A 21,274-nucleotide genomic window follows, 5' to 3' on the forward strand; every position below is an offset into this window, starting at 1 on the left:
CTGCAACGTTTTGTCAGTGTCAGGTGTGAGCTCTTCCTTCTGTTCATCTTCCCTCTGGGCCATGAGTCCTGAGGGATTCTGCCCTCCGTGTGATTTTCTGAGGCCTTCCTATCTAGAAACTTGCTAATGTGCCATGAAACAAAAAAAGCTGGGTTTTTTGTAACACTTTATGAAGAATTTAGACAACTTAATCCTCATATCAATCCATTTTACAGGTACCCCAAATTCTGAGAAATTAAAATACATGCTAAGGCCACAAAAGATCTGGAAGCAGAATCACTTTGGGCCCCCTGCCTCAAAAGTCTTCATTTCTCCCACAAAAGGTCTTCTCCACCAACCCTGGGCTACCTGCATTTTCTGGGCTTCTCCTATATCCCTGAATTCTAGGACAGTCTGCGGTATTCTCCCCTATGTGTCCTGATTTCAGTAGTAAAAGTATATTCACCATAGCAATTAGTGCTCCCGAATCAGTATCCTCAAACTTTACGACTTTTGGAAAAATTAAGATCTTGGGCTCTCTGGATCCCACCACTTGATAGCACCACTTTGGCAATTTATTAACCTGTTTCTCGGTTTCCTCATCGATAAAATGGGGATGATGATACCATGTCCCTAAAAACGTTGTCGTAATGATTAAACAGGTTCATGCATATAAAAAGATTAGAAAAGTGGCACATAATAAACACTTAATAGAAAATAGCTTCTCTTGTTTATATTTTCATCATCATGACGTATGAAGTTGATAACCTGCCAGAAAATGGGGCTTATTTGTCCCAAATCAGAAATGAAAACTTTACAAAGCTCTGGTGCCAAACCAGAAATTTCTCTCTATGCGAACTTCCTAGCGTGGAAATTTCACACTTGTAGGTTCCTCCACTGCAGGAAATACAGAAGCTGTGGGATTCAGCAGTGTGCCTGGTGGGCTCCACCTGTCACATGATGCTGTTGCTGTGTTGTGGCTGTCTGTGTGGAGGGGGGGGCGGGGGAGTGCTAGCCTCCTTCAGCCCCCTCCTGGAGGCGGAAGAGAACTGCTTACAGGACACACAAGTGAAAACAGAGAAGCTTGGCCCCCTGGAGGTAGGGAGGAAGTCGAGGATATCCCCCTTTCTGCCCGACCTCCCGCCCCTGAATCTGCCCTTTTTCTCCCCTACTTTTTACTTGATTTGGAATCTGGGCCGTCCCAAAGAGAGGGCAACCTAGAAAGGGAAATGCTGCTTCAAAACCAAAGTAAGTTTTTCCTTCCCTCTCTTCCCCTTCAGCACGGTTTTCAATGGGAAGGAAAAGAGGGCTGTAAATTTGAGACTTTCCTTCTGATGTTCAAGATGGTTTCAGAAGTCTTCATGATTTAAATCCTATTTTTGCTTGTAGGAATTCCCTAGTTTCCTGCTGCTGTTCAGTATGAAGAGAAAGTTCCTCTAAGCAGCCCACTCTCCCCTCTAGATGCAGACGCAGCAAGCTCTGAGCAAACAAATAGTTTTATAACAAGGGTTCACACACTAGCTACTTTGAGCCAACAGGCTCCTTGATGCAAATTTCTTCTGGGCTAACCGCGTCTCTTCTCATTTTGAAAGCATTACCTTTATAAGTAGAACTGATATCTTGTCTGAAATTTAGGAATATAGGTAAAAGAGAGGGTATATGCCTATATTTGTATAAGCAAATTAGCTTCCATGTTTTAAGTTCTAAAATTGAATGTGAATCATTGTAGTAACAGTTGCTATTTACAGAGCACACAGTGTAGGAATGGCACCAGGTTCTTGATAAACATTTCATTTAATCTTCCAGTACTCCTTTTGTACAGTGAGTAAACTGAGGTCTAGAGAGGAAAAGTACCTTCCCTAAGGTCTCCAGTCTAGATCAGTGGTTCTCAAAGTGGTCCCAGGAGAGCATCTTCATCACCTGCAAACTTAGTAGAAATGCAGACTACCAGGCCCCACCCACACCTGCTGACAGCAACTCCAGGGACACGGGGCACGTAGCAAGTCCTTCGGGTGATTCTAATCCATGATAAAGTTTGGGACCCACTCATCTAGAGCTAGGACGTTGAAGGTACCTGTCACTAGGCTACATTTTGATTATTTGAGAATTTTGATTGCATCTGAATGATTAACAAATAAACTGAAATAAAAGTGCTGAAATTAGTGCCATAGCACTAATCAGTTAATTTTGCCTCCTTTTCGTGATAGTTAGCTAGTTGTCCAATGACAGGAAAGTTTTCCTAATCTAGAAACAGCAAGATAGTAGGGATAAATTACGGATAAATCTTGACTAGTACTCCCAAATTTGAAAACACTGCTTAAGACAGGTTTTGAGGTAAATGTTCATAAAACTTATATGATCTCAGTGGTCTTAAAAATGGGGGGTGAGGGGCGCCTGGGTGGCGCAGTCGGTTAAGCGTCCGACTTCAGCCAGGTCACGATCTCGCGGTCTGTGAGTTCGAGCCCCGCGTCAGGCTCTGGGCTGATGGCTCGGAGCCTGGAGCCTGTTTCCGATTCTGTGTCTCCCTCTCTCTCTGCCCCTCCCCCGTTCATGCTCTGTCTCTCTCTGTCCCAAAAATAAATAAAAAACGTTGAAAAAAAAAATTTTAAAAATGGGGGGTGATACAGGGGCGTCTGGGTGGCTCAGTCAGTGGGCGTCCAACTTAAGCTCAGGTCATGATCTCACAGCTTGTGAGTTTGAGCCCCGTGTCAGGCTCTGTGCTGACAGCTCAGAGCCTGGAGCCTGCTTCAGATTCTGTCTCCTTCTCTCTCTGTGCCCCACCCCCCCAACTTGTGCTCTGTCTGTCTCTCTCTCTCTCAAAAATAAACATTAAAAAAAATTTTAAAAAAAAAAGAAAGAAAGAAAATGGGGGTGGGGGTGATATACATAAAATCCTAAATGACGCAGTGGAAGCCTTGACATGTATTAACTCTCTGGAGAATGTAAGTATAGTCATTATATTGCTGAAGTTCTGTGACCTAGACTGAGTATCCAGCATCTGGAGGCCTTAGGCTTTATACTGCCTCCTTTTGCATTTGAACCATTACTTGGATTTCCTGTCATAATGATCAGAGTGGATGGTCTCATGTCAAGGGCTGTTCTTGAACCCATAGATGTCCTATGGCATTCTCTAGAGTTCATTCTAAGGGAAGAGTTAGGTCCACTAGGCAGATGTGTTGAATGGTCCACCCTATAGCTGAACCCCTCCATTCGCAGATGCCACATCAAAATGAGCTTTTGGAAAGCCTTGTAAGTAGAAGGCAGAAAAGTTGCTCTGGCATTCCTGCACCATTATACTAAATGTTATATGCTCTGCACTGTCCCCTAAACGGGATAGCATATTGCCACATCCCTCACCCTGGGATGATTCCATCAATGTCAGGTAGACATTGACCCAGAATAAAAACTTTAATAGGGTGCTCAGTTGTGTGTTTAATGTGAAAGGCTTTTATAGGCAAGAAGAGCTGTGTGAGAGAGCTAAAGTCGGAACTCATGATCTGATATTTAGCACCAAATCATAACTTGACTAGTTATTCTGAAAATACCATGAAATAGGAATCAAATCCTGCCCTCTCCCAAACTACTCACAGCCTGTGCCTTTCTTGAATGGCAGGCTTGGCTTACAATGCATGTTTTTGTCTTCATAATGCCTAGAGTTAACAAGGGGTAACTCTGGGGACTTGTTTCACTTCTGTCCATTGGTTATTATTTGACTTTCCTTCATACATTCATTTTGTCTGAGGCTTGGTCACTATAAAGAATTCAGTACTCTCCTAGTAGCTCAGTTTTTTGTTGTTTATTTTTTATTTTATCATAAATATTTCAGACATTTCACAAATATCTGCCATTTGACCAAATATATAAAATAGTTCAATAGTGTACCCATGTGTCCCTTGACACCACTAGTCCTTATATTCTCCAGAGAAGATCTTCACCCTGAATTTGCTATTTATGGTCATGCGTTTTTATAATTTTTCTGTACATTTATGTGTCTATAAATAGTATCGAGGATTGTACTGCAAGTGTTAAACTCATATACTGTACGTTGTATACAAATTCATTCAGTATTATTTTTCAGATTTATTCACTTTCCAACCTCTCTTGGTTCCTGATTCTTGCCAAGCACTGGCTAGCATGGTCCATTTGCAGAGCTAAGATGATTGTCATCTCTTAAACTCAGTGAATGATTGATTCCACCTTTCCCGGCTTTGCTTATATACTTTTTGCGATCTCTCTTAAAACTTAGATTTGCATTTCTCCTTTGTCTTCTTTACAACCCAAAGTAACTTGACAAATTCTTAACCAGTTACAGATTGACAGTAGAGAAACTGTCATACTCAGTTCCTGGACAGAACAGCGTGTACCAACAGTAAGGGAAAAGTTGTTCCCTCTCTCATGCTATAACAGGTTTAGGCAAAATCAGTCACTAAATACCTCAGCAAATTTCTGGAGCACCTGGCTGGCTCAGTCAGTGGAGCATGCGACTCTTGATCTCAGAGTTCTAGGTTTGAACCCCACACTGGGTGTAGAGATTACTTAAAAATAAAATCTTTTATTATTTTTTAAAATATTTACTTTGAGAGAGAGAGCACAAGCAGGGGAGGGGCAGAGAATGAGAGGGAGACACAGAATCCGAAGCAGGCTCCAGGCTCTGAGCTGTCAGCACAGAGCCCGATACAGGGCTTGAACTCACAACCTTACCTGAGTCGAGGTCGAACTCTTAACCGACTGAGCCACCCAGGCACCCCAAAAATAAAATCTTTTAGAAAAATAAAAATAAGTAAATGCCTCCGCAAGTTTCTGAGTTACCAGTAAAGAAATCGGACTTATTTTATTTCCATAAACAGAATAAGGTTCTGATTCTTGCTGGAAAAAGGACATTTTTTATTTTCATTATTTTGTTTCACAAAGAGTACACATTAGTTTTTTAGCAGAATGGTTTAATGTGACAAGAAGAATGCCCCAGTTCTCATTGCTTTTAGCGTTGTGATCTTGGGCAAATCACCATCTCTCCGGGTCTTCTGTTTCTTCTTTTGTAAAAGGAAAAGAATTGGGCAAGGTGATTGTCATGGCTTCCTACTCAGAAATTTTGACTCAGTCTCTGAGGAACTGACACATCTCAAAGATCTGGGAGAAGGGGATCATTTATGTCTCTCAGAGGCCAAAAATACTTCCAGGTTATAGAACATGCATTATGATAATGAATGGATATTACAGTGAAGATTAATGTGTTTCATTATCTAATCTTCTCTAGGTAACCAAAATAGGTCAGGCTTAGACTTCATTTTATTTTAATGTAGCCTCACGTGGCAGGGATATTTGCAGCCCTAGAAGTCAGCTAAGGACTTTGGCAAGACTTTTTTTTTTTTTTTTTTTTTTTAACGAATTTTCTTTCATTTGTTGGTTTTAAATTGCAATAGTGTTCTTCCCGGACCTGGGAAGGGACCCAGCCCAGATTCTCTGGTTCCTTCTTCTCCTGTTAGACTAGCCGGCCCACATTTTACCCAGCGGCAGAGCTCTTCTCTGGCAAGGTGTGGGCACAGCGAGGCAACTGCCTCCAGAAGGGCTGGGCGGGAGGACACAGATCATGCTGCTGTGCACGAACACTCCCCCGTCCTGAGCCCAGACCGCCCACGTTATTGGGACTCATGGCACCTGTGTTTTCCTGCTGTCCGAAGGAAGGTGGCACGAAGTTTCTGGGCTTTTTTAAATGGTTGACTCAAGTAGCAAAGCGTAGGAAAGGTGTAAGCCCGTGAGGTTGGCATAGCACTGGATCCCGAGCCTTTGTAAACAGGCAGTTTGTCCAGCCAGGAGTGCTTTGGAGCCCAAGACTGAGGACCAAGACGGCTGTGTTTGCGGCCTAGCATAACGAAGTGTAAATCTCACCTTGTTACTTCCCTGACCACAATTCCAAATCAGAATGGTCACGACTGTTAGGAGAAAATAACACAGTCTGTATAGGAAAAAAGACTAAGAGAGTGAACCCCCCCAGACTGCCCACTGTGGTTATCTCTGGGAGGCATGATTATAGGTTTCTTTAGTTCCCTCCTTTGGGTGTTTTCCTTCTTTTCAACAATGAGCATGAGTTACTTGTGAAATTAGAAACAAGCAGTTAAGTGTTATATTTTTTTAGAAGTGCCACTGTGCCTCCAGTGGGAAATCCAGAATCCTTGGCACGGCATGTAAAGGCCCTCACCCTTCGGCCCCAGTGATCTTCAGCCCCAGCGAACTGCTCCCCTGTGCACAGTATGCCACCGTCCCTCACAGTTCCTTGGTGCTCCCTGCGGCCCCAGCCGCCACCCTTCCCTCTGCCCTCGCCAGCTTTTGGGACTCCTTTGGAGAATTCCTTGTCTACATGCCCACAGGCTGGGTTCGTTTCTCTCTCTTCTCTGTGTTCCTACAGAAAGAACTGAACACAGATCTTTACTATAGCAGTTGGCAGTTTACATAATAACACTGTCAAACGGCTGGCTCTCATAAGTCCGGTAACTTCCTGAGGGCCGTGGACTGACTGATTTTAAATCACCTAAGGATTTCCCCTGCCTTGCCCAGTGGGCATTGGTAGACCCTCATCCCATCGTGGACATCCACTGGCAGAGTTGAACATCGTTGAATTCCGTCTGTTTATTCATAATGGCATTTAATTCTTCACCTGGATTAAGATCACAAGAACTGAAGTGTTCCCAGTATCCTACCCCTGTGACTCACCTCAGGATGGAGCACCCGCGGACCTGTCCGCTGACTTGCCAGCCCGAATGGCTCCTTGGAAAGGACGGCTGGAAAGTTGTTATCTTCCTGATGTACCTCAGAGGCTGTGCCTGGTATTTTCTGCCCGTCTGCACTGTACATTTAGCAGGCCAGCAACCCTTCCCTCACTAAAGCCTCATAGACCATCTGCAATGTCCCTGATACCATCTGTCCCCTTAGGGAATCAGATTTTAAGAGTGGCTGAGATTGAAGACTTGTATCTGTGAAAATGCCCTAAGTCTATTCAGACTGTTCCCCGAAAAAAACCAAAATTAATCTTCTGTTCTCCTGTAGACTGCTCACAAGAGTCTTCTTCATACCTGAATTTAGTAATTCTTTATCATTTCTGCTTTAGCTTTACCAGCCGGGGTGCTGGCATTTCCACCTGTTCCTAAAACTTCAGATAACCAGAGAAATCTATCAGATTTCAAATGTACGGTCTTTTATGTCAAATATAAATTGTACTTTATGCAAACTTGAATTATATAAAATTGATAGTAATATATGCTACAAGTATTAAGAAAGGCTCATGCAAGTTTTAAAAATAAAAGTTGACACGAATTACATAATTTCAAAGCTAGAGGGCTTGAGTAAATTGTAAGATGCATTTAAGCTACAGCCACATGGCAGTACTGTTTTGGCCAGTAAAATGCAGATACCTGATATCCTTTGGCAGGATTCTGTGAACCACACTGCTGTTGACCACATGAAATGGTGGTTGTGGCCTTGGTGTCTGTTTTTGCATTATTTTAACATCTGCTCTTACTATAATTTGAAACATTTTTACATCCTATTGTAATGTCACCTAAACATTGATTAAATGGTGGTAGTACTTGTATCAGTCCGGAAACTAGCTCATGGAAATAAATAAGTGTGGGATAAAGCTTAGATATGATAAAACATGCGGAATAAGGTCAGACAACCCCCGTGACCCCCTGTGCTGTCATTTAGGAATGAGTAAGTACTGTGAGCACTGGAAACGCTGCTCAGAAATGAAACAGAGCATTAATGTAAGTGCACTGTGATGACGTAGACCTGTGCCTCCCGAGAATGCACTTATTCCTGTGGAAGGATCTGTTTTGAATTTTGCGTATATTATTCAAAGCCTTCAGGAACACATCCCTTGAACAACATGCAGTCATTTTGTTCTTCAGATTTTTTTGTAATTAAAATTATTATATGCAAGTTTTTAAACCCCATTTTCAAACACATTGGGACAAAATTCATAGGTTTCTATCTTTAAAGTCTTAAATGTGAATGACTTTTACTAATAGGTCTCACCAAGTACTTTATAACTAGCTTAGTAACTTCAAGCCATTCTTTCCACAGTAGCTTTAAAGGTTTCTAGGCTTGATACTGCATATCCAAGGTCATAGGGACATCTAGAACAAACATTTGACATCCCAGAATAGAATGTTAGAATTGAAAAGAAACTCAGAGGTTACAAAGAGGGAAACAGAGAGGACAGCTAAGGGACTGGCTCAGGGTCACACAACATTCAGAGAACTGCATTTTTATATTCTTTTTTTTTTTTTTTAACATTTATTATTTATATTTGAGAGACAGAGACAGAACATGAGCAGGGCAGGGAGGGGAGAGCAGAGAGACAGGGAGACACAGAATCCCAAGCAGGCTTCAGGCCCTGAGCTGTCAGCACAGAGCCTGACGCGGGGCTCAAACCCGCGAACCGTGAGATCACGACCTGACCCGAAGTTGGACACTTAGCTAACGGAGCCACCCAGGTGCCCCTGCATTTTTGTATTCTTACAGTGTATTTCTATTTGTATTTAGTGTAGCTTTTCCAGTATCCTCTCCGCACGTTTATTTCCTGATATGTATGGGACTTTTCCCACCATGAAAATAAAATGAAGTTCAGATACATTTGCCCAAGGGAAGAGTGGAACTATCTGTGTTTCTTAGGGAAAAAAAAAAAATTGTGTAAGGCTTTTTTCCTACTCAAGACTCTTGGGATACACAATCTTGTAATTAGACTTTTTTCATCAGCTTGTAATACTAACAGTATCATGCTACCGTGTACATTAGAAAGGACGTGATACAAACAGCACATCAAATTCTGGTGAAATTGTGGTTCATGGCGTTTTTCTTCTTTTCAAGATAACGCATATGGTAAAACATTACGGCAGCACCACGGCTGGGTAGTTCGAGGGGTTTTTGCGGTAAGTGATCCTGCCTTCTATGTTCTGATGGTCACAGCAGGGTGGTGTGTGTGTGTGTGTGTGTGTGTGTGTGTGTGCGCGCGCGCATGCGCGTGTAGCATTTCTATTTGCTTTGTTCTCAAGAATAGGAACATAATGTTGCCTATTTAAGTCTATGTAGATCTTTTTTTGTGTGTAGATGTTGGGGAAAAAGAAAGCGTCTGGAATAAAGAAGACTGTTACCATGCTTTCCCCTGTCCACCTCCAATGACATTGTGGGAATTTGCCACAGAAGTGGTTGCCTTTCTGATAAGGTAGTAAAGGGTATCCGTGCAGGGGTAGGCAGGAAGCTGCCAAATACTCACCAATGATGGGAGATGAGTGGGGCCTTCAAGCTCATAGCTCCCTCTGCTGCCCATTGTATTCCATCCTGTTAATTCTAAGATTTTAATGGATTTTTCTTGCATTTAGTTGGATTTCGTCTTTGACTAATTGTCTAATTGGGTGTGCCAGCAGCTAGGGCTTCTCAGACCATTCTTTTCATTGTTGGAGACGTTTGTCCTTGTGTGTTTGGCCACTCCTTCCTTGCCAGCATGTTGACCGAAGAACACACGCCTGGAAATCGTAGTCCCCTGGACAAATCACTTAGCCTGCTTTTGTAAAATAGCAGGAGTAGATGGATGGCCCCTTTATGTCCCCAGTAATGCTCTGTGATTCTGCCATCTGAGGAGAGGTCAGCCTTAGTCAGGGACAGCTGTGAAAAGGCAGAGTGCCGTGTGGTGGTTCACGAGCAGACACGTTAGCTGCGAGTATTCTGCGGAAGGTCGTGGGGCAAAAATAGCCTTGCACGTGTCTTAGTAATTAAAGGATAGGAGACATTATTTGCCTGAGGTGAGAACTCTTTAGGTCATGACTTATCAGGGGGCAGGTAAAGAAAGCGGGAAGAACACAGTGGAAGAAATAAAATGGACTGAACTGGTTTTGGAAGGCCTGGAGGTGGCTAGGCCCGTACCCCACCGCTCACCGCCGTAGGAGCTAGGCCGGCCGCAGCTACAGAGTGCTCACGCTCACCTTCAGTATATGTTTTGTAATCACAGTAATAGCTGCCGTTTGGCCGTCAGACACCTTTGTGAACCACGGACAGTGCTAGGTACTTCCACGTTCATTATCTTAAGTAATCTCAGGATTTACTCTCACCATTCTACAAGTTCAGAACTGTCCGTTCGAGTCCCAGAGTCCCAAAGTGCAGCTGTGGCAGAGCCCAGGTCTAAACCCCCTCCGCTGTCTCCGAGGCCGCGTCACCACCGTCTGCAGGGAAGTCGCGTCCGACAGGCTGCCGCTGAGCAGTGGATGCAGCTACATTCATTGATCCCGGAGTAAACACTGACTGCTTGCAGGGGACGGAAACCCGCGTTCCCCTGGTTAGATGACAAAGCACAGGAACGCTGAGTTGCCCTATTTACAAAAAACATCTGTGTGTTGTAGTTGTTGTTACGGTATAGGAGTCAGAGTTTAATCCTGAAATATTAATGATCCAAGAGACGTTGCCAACAGAAATGCAAACGTAGCAGAAAATTTAACATAAGCAAGGCTCTTTAAAAACAGTTTTTAATTTATAGCATTTTCCCCAGCATATAGGACTTTAGACTCATTAAAAAAAAAAAAGTAGAAATCATGGCAGAATAGAAAGGGAAAAAATTTAAATTGTCCATCTTCTCACCACTCCATACAAAATAACCATTTTTAACATTTTCATGTTTTACCTTCTTACCTTTTATTTGTATGTATATTTATATATTCTTTTAAGATTATTCTATTTAATTTTATATGTTTATCTAAATATATATCTACTTGTAGGTATTTATATTTTTATATGTACATGTTTGTTATATGTGTAAAATTATTTTGCATACTCTGTATATGCATGTAAATTTTTTTATATTTAGCTTGTGTGATTTTGTATTATCCTCCCCCCTCCCCCCCACTTAACAGAGTCAATCATGGCCATTTTTAAATGCCATAAGAGTTTTTGAAAATCATTATTTTTAATGACTGCATAATACTTCCCTAGTATGGAGATAATAGGATTTATTTGCCCAATCCTCTGTGTTAGACATTTAAGCTGCTTCTGAGGCTGTTGTCAACAGCACTTGTTTATATGCATTTTTGAGTAGAACTTTCATCTCCTAAAAAATAGGTTCCTAGAAGTGGAATTGTTATGTCTAATACCAAGAACTATTAGAACTCAGAATTTTGAGCACTTACTGTGTACCAGATGTTGTCTTAAGTGCTTTACATACATAAAATTATTAATCTCCTAATTCCTAAGTATGTTCTCTTACTTTCCCTGTTATAGACAAAGAAGCCTGAGACACAGAGGTGAAGTAATAACACCCGAAATTATAGAGGAAGAACATTTTGAAGGTTCTTGATAGTATTGCCAATAATTTTTAAAGTTGCTGGTTTTTAAGAAAATAGATTATGTTGAGCATTTGGCAACAGCCTTGTCAACAGAAGAGCTAACTCAGCCCTTGGAGCCTCTTACTTTTACTCTCCAAGTCACCCCTGCTTTAGAAAGTGTATTGTTTCTGAAGGTGCTAAGTAATTAGCAGAGGCAAATTCATTTAACTGTCTTAGTTCCTCAGTGAAACAGCTTCTACACTCCGGCAATTTGATTCATTTACCAGCCAAACAGTGAACTTTTATCTTCACGCTGTTGTAATTTATGGCACTGAAGCCCAGTCCGGGCTCTGCCTCCAGCATGATTCTTAATCATTGTTCATTTGACCTTTTTGGTTTCCTCTTCAGTTGAGTTCTATCACTGGTTCCTAAGTCGACTTGACTGCATCATAGTCCTGTAGGAACCTTTGGAGAGATACATAGTCTGGGGCCCCACTCTGGAGAAACATTTCAAAAATTTTATTGTACCTAAATACACATGCGTAGGGCTTAATTTTTTTTTTTTTTTTTTATCAAAAGTCCAAAAGTTATAACAAAAAATAGCGGCCCCTGCCTTCTGTCCCCTCCTTCCCAGACTTACTCCAAAGAGGCTGCCACCTTCAACTACTGTGACTGTTTCTTCCAGTACCTCTGTAATCCTAAAAATGTTTACTGTTCTTTTTGGCCTCATCAGTTTTAGCCATTAATGTTGACTTTCTGTTATAGATTAGGATTTAGCTGTCTTTAGACCTTGCTATCACTACCTCACTTCCCCTCCCTCCACCTTGCCAATATAATTATATTACAAGTTAACATGAGAAAGATGAGCCAAAATTGTATGGGGTTTTTTAATTTTGTTTTTATATTTTCCTTGCATCATCAAATCTCTCAAATCACCACCATTCTGAACCCACAGATATATCATACTATCTTTCTATATGTCTTGAGTTTTTTTCCGTGAGACTTCCCTTCCAGAACTTTCTAAACTCTGTGCCAATCTTAATTCGTTGTTCAGGCCTGTTGAACTGCTGTGTGCCCTAGGACTCTTCCTTACAAGTTTTTCTGTACAGAATCCCCATCTCACACTAACTTCCTAAGTTCTGTTACCTCCTATTTCTTGATCTAATCCCTTGTTTTAGTGTTGTCCCCTAGTGGCTTCTGAAAAATGGTACAAGGGAGCGAAACATCTGAATTCCTGCCTGCCTGAAAATGTCTTTATTCTGCCCTTCTTTTTATATATATATATATATATATATTTTAACATTTTAATATTTTTGAGAGAGAGAGTGAGTGTGTGCGTGAGTGGGGGAAGGGCAGAGAGAGAAGGAGACACAGAAGCAGAAGCAGGCTCCAGGCTCTGAGCTGTCAGCATGAGCCCGACATGTCGTGGGGCTCAAACTCACGAACCATGAGATCGTGACCTGGGCCAAAGTCGGATGCTTAACCGACTGAGCCACCCAGGCGCCCCTATTCTGCCCTTTTTTACTAGAGTGATGCTCTGGCTTGTATAGAATTCTAGGTTAATAGTCATTTTCTCTCAGAATTTTGAAGGCTTCCTCTGTTGTCCTCCAGCTTCCACTGTTACTACTGTAGAGTCTAATGAGTTCCTGTTCCACTTACGTAGACTGTTCCTCACCCCTCAGGGTGCTTCCAGGATCTTTATCCTCACATTCTAAAATTGCATGACCTTCTCCTTTTGTCTTTTTCATTCATTATGCTGAGTGCTGGGTAGGTCTTTAAATGTGAAGGCTCCTGTCCTTCAGCTCCAGGAGATTTTCTCACATTACGTTGAGATAATTGCCTTCCCTTCATTCTCTGCTCTCTCCCTTGTACTTCTGCCATTATTTGAGTATTTGGTGTGTACCAGAAAGTGAGCTCAGCATGTTGTACATATTACATTAATCTCTTCAAATAAGGAAAGTGGTACCAGCCCTCTTCTACAGAGGAAACGCAGGCTCTAGGAGGTTAAGCACCTTGCTCAAATTTCTCGAGCTAATATGTGGGAAGATTTGGGATTTGAATCCGTGTCTCCTTCACCCAAGCCTGTGCTTTAACCACTGCATGATAATGCCAGTCAGCCTCCAATTGCAGAAAGGGAGTGGGGCTTATTCTCAAAGACTTGTCAAGAATAAGAAGGCTCAGGAAAGCAAGTGTAGCGTAATTAATTGAAGATTCCAAAGTCTCCTGAGATCTCAGGAGAACCAATCCAGTGGATCTAGCCAGCAGATTTTGGCAACCTTAGGGAACAACTGGCCTACGAAAGGAAGAGAGCCATCCAGAGCCTAGGAACTGTTCCATCAGGGAAGGGGTGTGGTGTGTGGCAGCATGGTTGAAAAAACACAGTCGATCCTGAGTTCAGATCCTGGCCCTGGCCCTCGTTAGCAATATAATGTTCATCTGTAAACTAGGGCTATGAACTGTACAGGGTTCTTACACAGATGAAGTGGGATAAGGTACGTTACAGCATCAGTGTACAAGCAGACAACAAGGGTAGCTCCCTTCCCTCTGAGGAAATTGTCACGGGTGCAGAGGAAATATTTTCCATGTCAGGGGAAAGAGGGATAGGCAGAGAAACGTACGGATGGGACACAAATAAGAGAGTGAGGTGCCCTGGAAGGCTGGCCACGTGGGAACCAAGTCTGGGGGAGCAGCATGCACGCAGGTGGATTCTGAGCATTCAGAAGGAACGGTCTGGATCATGCTGTGAATGAGAAGGAAGCTTTTCTCAGAACTTCTCCCTCAGCACTCCCTGATTTGTTGGCATCGTTCATCCGCAAGATGGCCCAAGTACATACTTGTTTTCTTAGAGCCCGTGGCTTGGAAGGGTGTAGTATCACCCCCCTCATCTCCGTGTATGTGTGTGAGTGTGCGTGCACGTATGCACTCGTGCATAAGCGTAAAGCGTGCAAGAGCAAGAGACATGGTGCAGATTCTCACGGGCAGTTCTTTTGCAGTTAGCTCTGAGGGCGGCTCCGTCCTATGAAGATTTTGTGGCCGCGTTAACCATCAAGGAAGGCGACCACCAGAAAGCAGCATTCAGTGTTGGGATGCAGAGGGACCTCAGCCTTTACCTCCCTGCCATGGAAAAGCAGCTGGCGATACTGGACACTTTGTACGAGGTCCACGGACTGGAGTCTGACGAGGTGGTATGACGTCTGCAGGACCGCGCTGCCTCCTACCTTCAGGGAATAAAGTCTGCTAACGTGTTCTGTTGCCCTGCTTCATTCCCAGCAGCAGCTTCGACCCTCTCCAGCCCCTTACTTGGTGGGATGGAGAGAAGGAGGCAAAGCCTAGTGCTTTTATATATAATTTTTTTTTAATGCGTATGTGTTCTGTGTGTTTAAAAATCAAGGTGCTATATATTTCAGTTCAAAGGGCCTCCTGGAAACCAAATCATAGCTGTTATATTAGAATTGAACAGCAAGTTATAAGAGCAGATTTGACAAATGAGTTTGTCAGTATTGTGTTTTGTTTTTACCTTTCACGCCCCAGCTGAAAATGAGCAAGTTCTGTAGCAAGGACTGTAACACATAGCCAGTGTTTCGATCAACTTAGACTAAAAACTGGGGGGAAGGCTAAGCCCCTTTGTTGAAGCTATTGAAATGTGGAGTTGGTATTCCTAGACGTTCAGAGAATCCTCTCTCCCACGGCTCTGTGGACAGGAAGTGCCTGTGTAGTTCAGGTGTTTGGGGCATTGGTGTGGGCATGTCGGTGTCGAGGAGAAAGACACAAACACGGAGTGCCATCCCTGTCCGTGGGGGGGAGACTGTGGCTCCGAAGGGGTGAGTGGTGTGGCCTGACCCCAAGCAGGGGGACAGTCTGGCAGAGATGTGAGAGGTCACCTGAGATGACCCCTATCTAGTGCCCACACTTCGCCGGCATGCTTTCCCCTGCACCATCTGAATCAGTACAGTGAAACTGTGACATTCAGACTTTAGGGCTTATTACCCATTTCAGAAGTAAGGTGTAGAGGTTGAGGAGTTTACTCACAGGCATATAGCTTCTACTTAGAGGAAGCTGATGATTGCAAAGTGTGATCTGGACCACCTCTGCATCAAAATCACCTGGACTGCTTCTTCAAACAGCAAATTCCCAGGCCTTAACCTGACCTACTAAAGAATCAGAGTAGTGGGGGGTGGGACTCAGGAACCTACATTTGAATAAACTTTCCAGTTGATTCCTGTGCACCCAGGGTTGAAGAACTACAAGATTAAATTCTAGTTTAAATTCTAGTTTGCTGAACTCTTCTGCATGAACTAAATGGTGTGTCCTTTCTTTTCCAAAGAGGAAGAGACTTTCATTGAAATAAAATAGTTAAAGGGAGAGTGAGACGTAGAGCAAGTGTACTCACCATTTTCTTAACTGAACCAGCATCGGCGCCCAGCCATGAGGCTTCGGCATCACATCAGGGACCACGGTTCTGAATGTGCTCTCTGATCAATCTTGGTATCATCACCAATAGTGCAAAGCAAGCTGTCTTTACAGCTTTAAGACTGTATCAGAGTTTAAAGGTAGGATTTAATCTTGCATAATACAACCCTGGGTAGGCGTTCTCCTGGCAAGCGTGTGACGCCAGGGGTCTCCAGTAGGCCAAACTGCCAAGAGTGGGCGTGGGAGGAAAGTCCTGGAGGCTTCCCCCCCAGAGGCTGCTTCCTTCTAGCAGCTGGAAGAGAAGGTCCAGCGGAAGGTAGTGCCCCAGGGTAGAAGGTGAGGGCCTTTAAAGGGCACAGGTGCATGCTACCTGAGCAGCCCCAGGTGATTCTCTTCCAGGACAAAGAGAACCCTCTCCTTAGGCGGAGGTTCGTGTAGGGAGGGGTTTTGATTTTGTCTTTTATCTGTCTTTAAACGAATTGGCATTTATTTAGCTCGGATTAATGAAGCAGGTATGCAACTTACGCAAGGACTTCTGGAAAATGCTTAAAGAAAAACAAATGTTTAAAGGCTGGGGAAACGGTGCTAAAATGGTATCGCTTCTTCTGTATTTTAGCGCTTGTTACTGGCAGCTGCCAAGGCCTGTGTGTCGTTTCCCCTGCCCCCACAAGCAGCTAGTGTGGATCTCCTCTGGTCAGTGCGACTGTGACGGAGGAGCCGGAGGCTACTTCGGACTTCCTGCCCTCCCCATAGCCTCCCGAGAGGGAAAAAGAAAACAACAGCCAGTCTGTGCTCGAACCCTGAACGAAGGCACTTTAGGCATTGTGCTGTTGCAAGGGGGTGCCACCGGGAGACTGTAAGTATCCCTTCGGAGCAGCTGCTGCCGCCCCGTCACCCCCAGTGAGCTCATGTGGTCTCTTGGAGAGGGTGCGGGTACACGGCGCGTGCCTCGGACTCGCCACCCTAGCTCTGGATACACACAGACAGAAGACAGCTGCTCGGCGTGGCCATTTCACATTTCTATAGGTACGGCCTTGGTTTCCATAACTTGGTTTTCCGGGGAAGAAGAATTTAATATTATCTGGGATCACTGGGAACCCAGATCAGAATAGCTTGAGTCTTGAATAAGTTACATTTTGTACTCCCCCTTTTCCCACCCCTGTAGACAGGCGTAGTGTTTTTGACAGGTATTTTCCTCACTGGAGCATGTTAAATGTGCCCAAGATGTATAAAGCTCGCAGGGTCCTGAATAAAAGGAACTGGAAATTGAACCTCATACTACGTGATAAATGCAACTTGACGTGCAGTTTGGCACAGTCAGAGCTTCCTCCTGGACACACAGCATTTGCTTCTAGTTGAAGTTCTAATCTGCAGGTACCGTCTGAGATGGGAACAAAGAAAAGATAGTTAAGACCTTTTCTGCATGATCCTCCAAGATTTCTGGGACTTTTAAGCTTTCTTTCACCCATTGAGAGATGAGAAAACATTAGTATGCTTGTCGACAGAGGAGTCACCTTGCCGTCATTGCTCAAAACATTTTTAGGGTTCCTTTTTTGGAGTAACCTTTAGAGAGATCCTGAAGAAGAAGGTAATTTGTCTTCAGGGGTTAGTAGAAGCTGATAAGTAACATAACAAAGTGCTTGGTGCACGTAATTTCGTCACGTGCGCACCTCTCCCCATCCCCCCGCAGGAGAAGCCAGGCTTTACACTTCAGGGGGATTAATACACATTTGTCCAACTGAACAAACTCCTTGCGATGCTGGCAATTATCATTATTATTATTTTGCCCTTTGAAAGCAGACTTGCTTCATTATAGCTAATCCTGGTGAAAAATGTTAAGTTGGAGGGATACCTTTTGGGGACCAAACCAACTTACAACTATGAGGCGGAGATGATTTTCTTGTCAGCTCTTGATCCAGCTCTGCAGGGAGTTCTGGAAGCAGGGCTCTCCGGAGGTCGAGCATCTGAGTCCCCAGAGAACTGACTTTGAAAGGCAGTGTTCATTAGGATGTGTAATTCGTGGCTTGAGGCACCTTGTCATCACTGTTTGCATGTCATTTCTGAACAGAGAGTTTCCTCGAATGCCAGTGTGCACAATAAGGGATATCTGGACTCCAGAACTCAGCCTGGCCTCTTTCTGTTACTGGGGATAGCCAGCAGTGCCCCCTCAGAGCACCGGAGCCACCCCCCACTCTAGCTGTTCTGCCCCATTCCTTAGCAGCTTCCTCTAACTCCTACCTACGTGGAGCCCCTGCTGCGGACCTAGCCCATGGTCAGGTGCCCAGTCGCCGGGGATTCTGTTCTCTTGGACTTCATTCAGGAGCTTCTTAAAGAACCCCCGGTCCCATTTGTAGCTGTGAAGCAGGTGACCGCCATGTGCGGAAAGTGACCTGTCATCAGATGAGTGCCGCCGGGAACGTTTGCAGGCATCTCTTTTTGATTATTAATTGCATCTGTGTATATACCCAAAAAGTCCATGCTTTCAACTTTATATTTTTGGAACAGTGTTTTTAATGAACAATAGGTGGAAGGAGCCAGTAAATAAAGTCACTTTTCTTTATTAAATTTGAAGGAAATAAAAGAGCTAGAGTAAGAGGTCTCTTATTAATGGGACCTGATCTGATTAGGAAAATCACATAGATGAAGAAATATCGATTAAGACAGTAGAGAGAGTCAGGGGGTCGTGAGCAATATGAGATGATGTGAGGCAATTTTCTGAAAGCTTTTTATGTTTCTTTTCTATTTAAACTAGTACATCCCACAAGAAGTTGGTTACTTAATGGTGCGTTTCTGAATCGTTGATTAAAATCAGTTACTTCAGGTTTTAGTCCTAGGTTTTACAACTCTTCAGCTTCCCTATTCTGATGTCTTATGGGTGGTTTTTTTACGGTAAACCGTCAACCTTTTTTACATTTTAGGTTTAGAATTTGTAAGTAAAATATGTTTTAAGCGATCGTTCTGTTAGCTGAGCTAATGTGCTTGGTCTTAGAGGGCCTGACTTCAGATGCCCTTTGTGATCTGGTACAGTCTGTGCCCCAACCTCAGTGTGTACAGTAAGTCTTGTGTCCCTGTGAAGTGTATATGGAGGGCTTTCTTTAGAAATACGTTCTGCTTCTGGATGTCCCTTTGTAACCTGCAGTTGCTGACTCAGGGCTTTCATAATAATGACATACAAACTACTCAGTAGCTGTCTAATCGTATTTTAAGACCGCTTACCAGTTACAAGGTTGTTAGGGATCCATTCAGCACTTCATGAACAAACTGTTCGCCGGACCTTCTCCGTAAACGTTCCCGGTTCCCACCCTGTTGCAGCCAGTAGTCCTGTGTATGGAGGCCACTTGCATGACTTCTCTCGTCGCACTGCTGCTCTAAGGCACTCCAGGGCATGATTAAGTGATCATTGGCGGTACGCATGCATTGATCCTTCTCCTCCGCTGTTCTTCTATAGCCTTTCATTCAACGGAAAAAACATACCACTGCTCTGTAATGCAAAAGTTTGCAAGATTTTTTGGTTGCCCTTTTTAATCACTTCTCTTTCAGAGCGAACAGATGTTTTCAGCTAAGCTATGTGAGAACATAAGGAAGAGATCCTGCTTGTTTTAAGCACCGTTCTATTACATATATTTTAAAGTGTGGTCATGTGGTCAGTATTTCTTCCCTGTACTTTATAAACAGCAACCACCCTGGGACGGTTGGCACCCCTTGCAGAACTAATGAGATCACAGACTCCTGTGTACATGTCTCTTCATAGGTGCGTGTGGAGTCAGTGATGACAAGACGGGTGACCTAGAAGTATTCTGTTGCTTCCCAGAAGGCTGATGAGCCAGTGTCATGGCATGTTTGATGTCTGAGTCCCCAGTGTCATGACAGTTTCACTAGAATGTCAGTAAACAGCCCAACTACCTCATGTGAAATTGGCTGTGGACAATCTGTGTCAGATGAGACATGTATTTAAGGTTGATTTAATCTGGTTAGTAGATTGGACAAAATGATGTCTCTCTAAGGAAAAAAACATGAGACCAGATGCCAAAGGCTACAATGTACATAGATTTCCTTGGATTAATTTTTTAAGTCGGTGTTGAATTCCAGCCCCAGTATTCTTATCTTGAGTGTTTACGGTCTCATAGATCCACGCACTTTGAATACCTGTCACATGCAGTCTTGTGTTAACTGTTCTTGTCCTAAAGCATTTTGAATGAGCAGCATAATGACAATAGAAAGCAAGTGTCAAGTAGTTTGTTGATTTGTTCATTTTAATGGGCCTTTACTTAGAATACAATGTGTTGGAGCCTTTGGGGACCAACCAGTGAATGAGAATTTCATGTTTGGTGTTCATGTAAAAACTGTCCAACTTCTTACTCTATATCTTGTGGGGAGGGTTTTACTTTTTTTGCAAAAATGTTTGAAAACATCTGTCAGATTTTATATTCGTTAGTTATAATAAACTTATTTTTAAAGTATTTTATCAAGTGCTTCTCTTATTTTTAAAGTATTTTTTATCAAGTACATCTTCTAAAGATTTTTCTGTGCACTTCTGAATTGAATATGCCAGTAATAAGTCTCATTTGTGGAACACATACTGTTTGCCAGGCATCATTTTAAGCCCTTTACCAACAGTAACACATTTAATCCTCCTACTCTCTCTGTAAGGCCAGTACTGTTGTTATCCTCAGATTACAGATGAGAAATGGGTGCAGACTGAGGAAGCCCCTTGCCTAAGATCCCACAGCTGTTAGGGAGTAGAGCCAGGCTACAAACTCAAGCAGCCTAGCTCCGAAATCTTTGTAAAACTGGTTAAAACCTAAACAGAAATTAATTTTGAAGCATCAGAAGACCTCTTTAATGGCATTGCACTGGGTGTGCCTAGCATTCTAGAACCATTAGCTCCTTTCACAGTGGCTCTGTTCTTTGGCCCAGTTTTCATTCTGTTTTCAGAAAAACCACAAACGCAGAACAGATAGATGAGTTTGCTATGCCTAATATGTGAGTGGCTGTGTGATTAAAAAGTTCACGTTCAACAGGCAATACTTTTTTCGAAATCATTTGATGCCAAAGTAGTGTTGCACCTGTTGGGTTTTCTCTCTTGTATGCTTGTTGGTGGATATTAAATACCTGTAGGTAGATGGGTCTGCATGGCTGGTGTGTGAAACCACACTGTCCACAGAGAAGCTTCCTGTCAATTGCCCGCATGAGGCCTCCTCTCCAGCCACCTCTTTATTTGTACTTTTTTAATGTTTATTTTTGAAGGAAAGAGAGAGCAGGAGCAAGGGAGGGGCAGAGAGAAAGGGAGACACAGAATCCGAAGCAGGCTCCAGGCTCCGAGCTGTCTGCCCAGAGCCAAACGTGGAGCTCAAACTCACAAACCACGAGATCATGACCTGAGCTGAAGTCGGACGCTCAACCGACTGAGCCTCCCAGGCGCCCCAACCAGCCACCTCTTTAAATACATGATCTGAGCCAATTAGAAGCCAGGGAAGCAGGATTGAAGGAAGAGAAGCAAGCGAAGTTGTGGTAGGTCCTTGAGCGCAAGGTTCACGTGGACTCTGCTGGAGTGGCCGTGTTGGGCCACGTGCGAGAGAGAG

General features: G+C 43.4%; 1 protein-coding gene across 2 annotated transcripts in view; it reads left to right on the plus strand.

The window, feature by feature from the left end:
• The window catches only part of PLEKHA8 (pleckstrin homology domain containing A8), a 62,231-nt gene extending 42,079 nt beyond the window's left edge, over positions 1–20,152 (plus strand). The window contains exons 13-14 of one of the 2 annotated variants that reach the window (XR_007460033.1): positions 8,842–8,903; positions 14,276–14,308. Coding sequence is in view for 1 of the 2 variants with exons in the window: in XM_049641646.1 (XP_049497603.1) it covers positions 8,842–8,903; positions 14,276–14,473 (260 nt within the window). In the remaining variant the exon portion in view is untranslated. Of the gene's footprint in view, positions 1–8,841; positions 8,904–14,275 lie in introns of both variants that reach the window. The other variant, XM_049641646.1, reaches the window with a different exon arrangement.
• The last annotated feature ends 1,122 nt before the right edge of the window (positions 20,153–21,274 follow it).

The sequence above is a fragment of the Panthera uncia genome, chromosome A2 (genome assembly GCF_023721935.1).
Source record: "Panthera uncia isolate 11264 chromosome A2, Puncia_PCG_1.0, whole genome shotgun sequence".
NCBI lineage: Eukaryota > Metazoa > Chordata > Mammalia > Carnivora > Felidae > Panthera > Panthera uncia.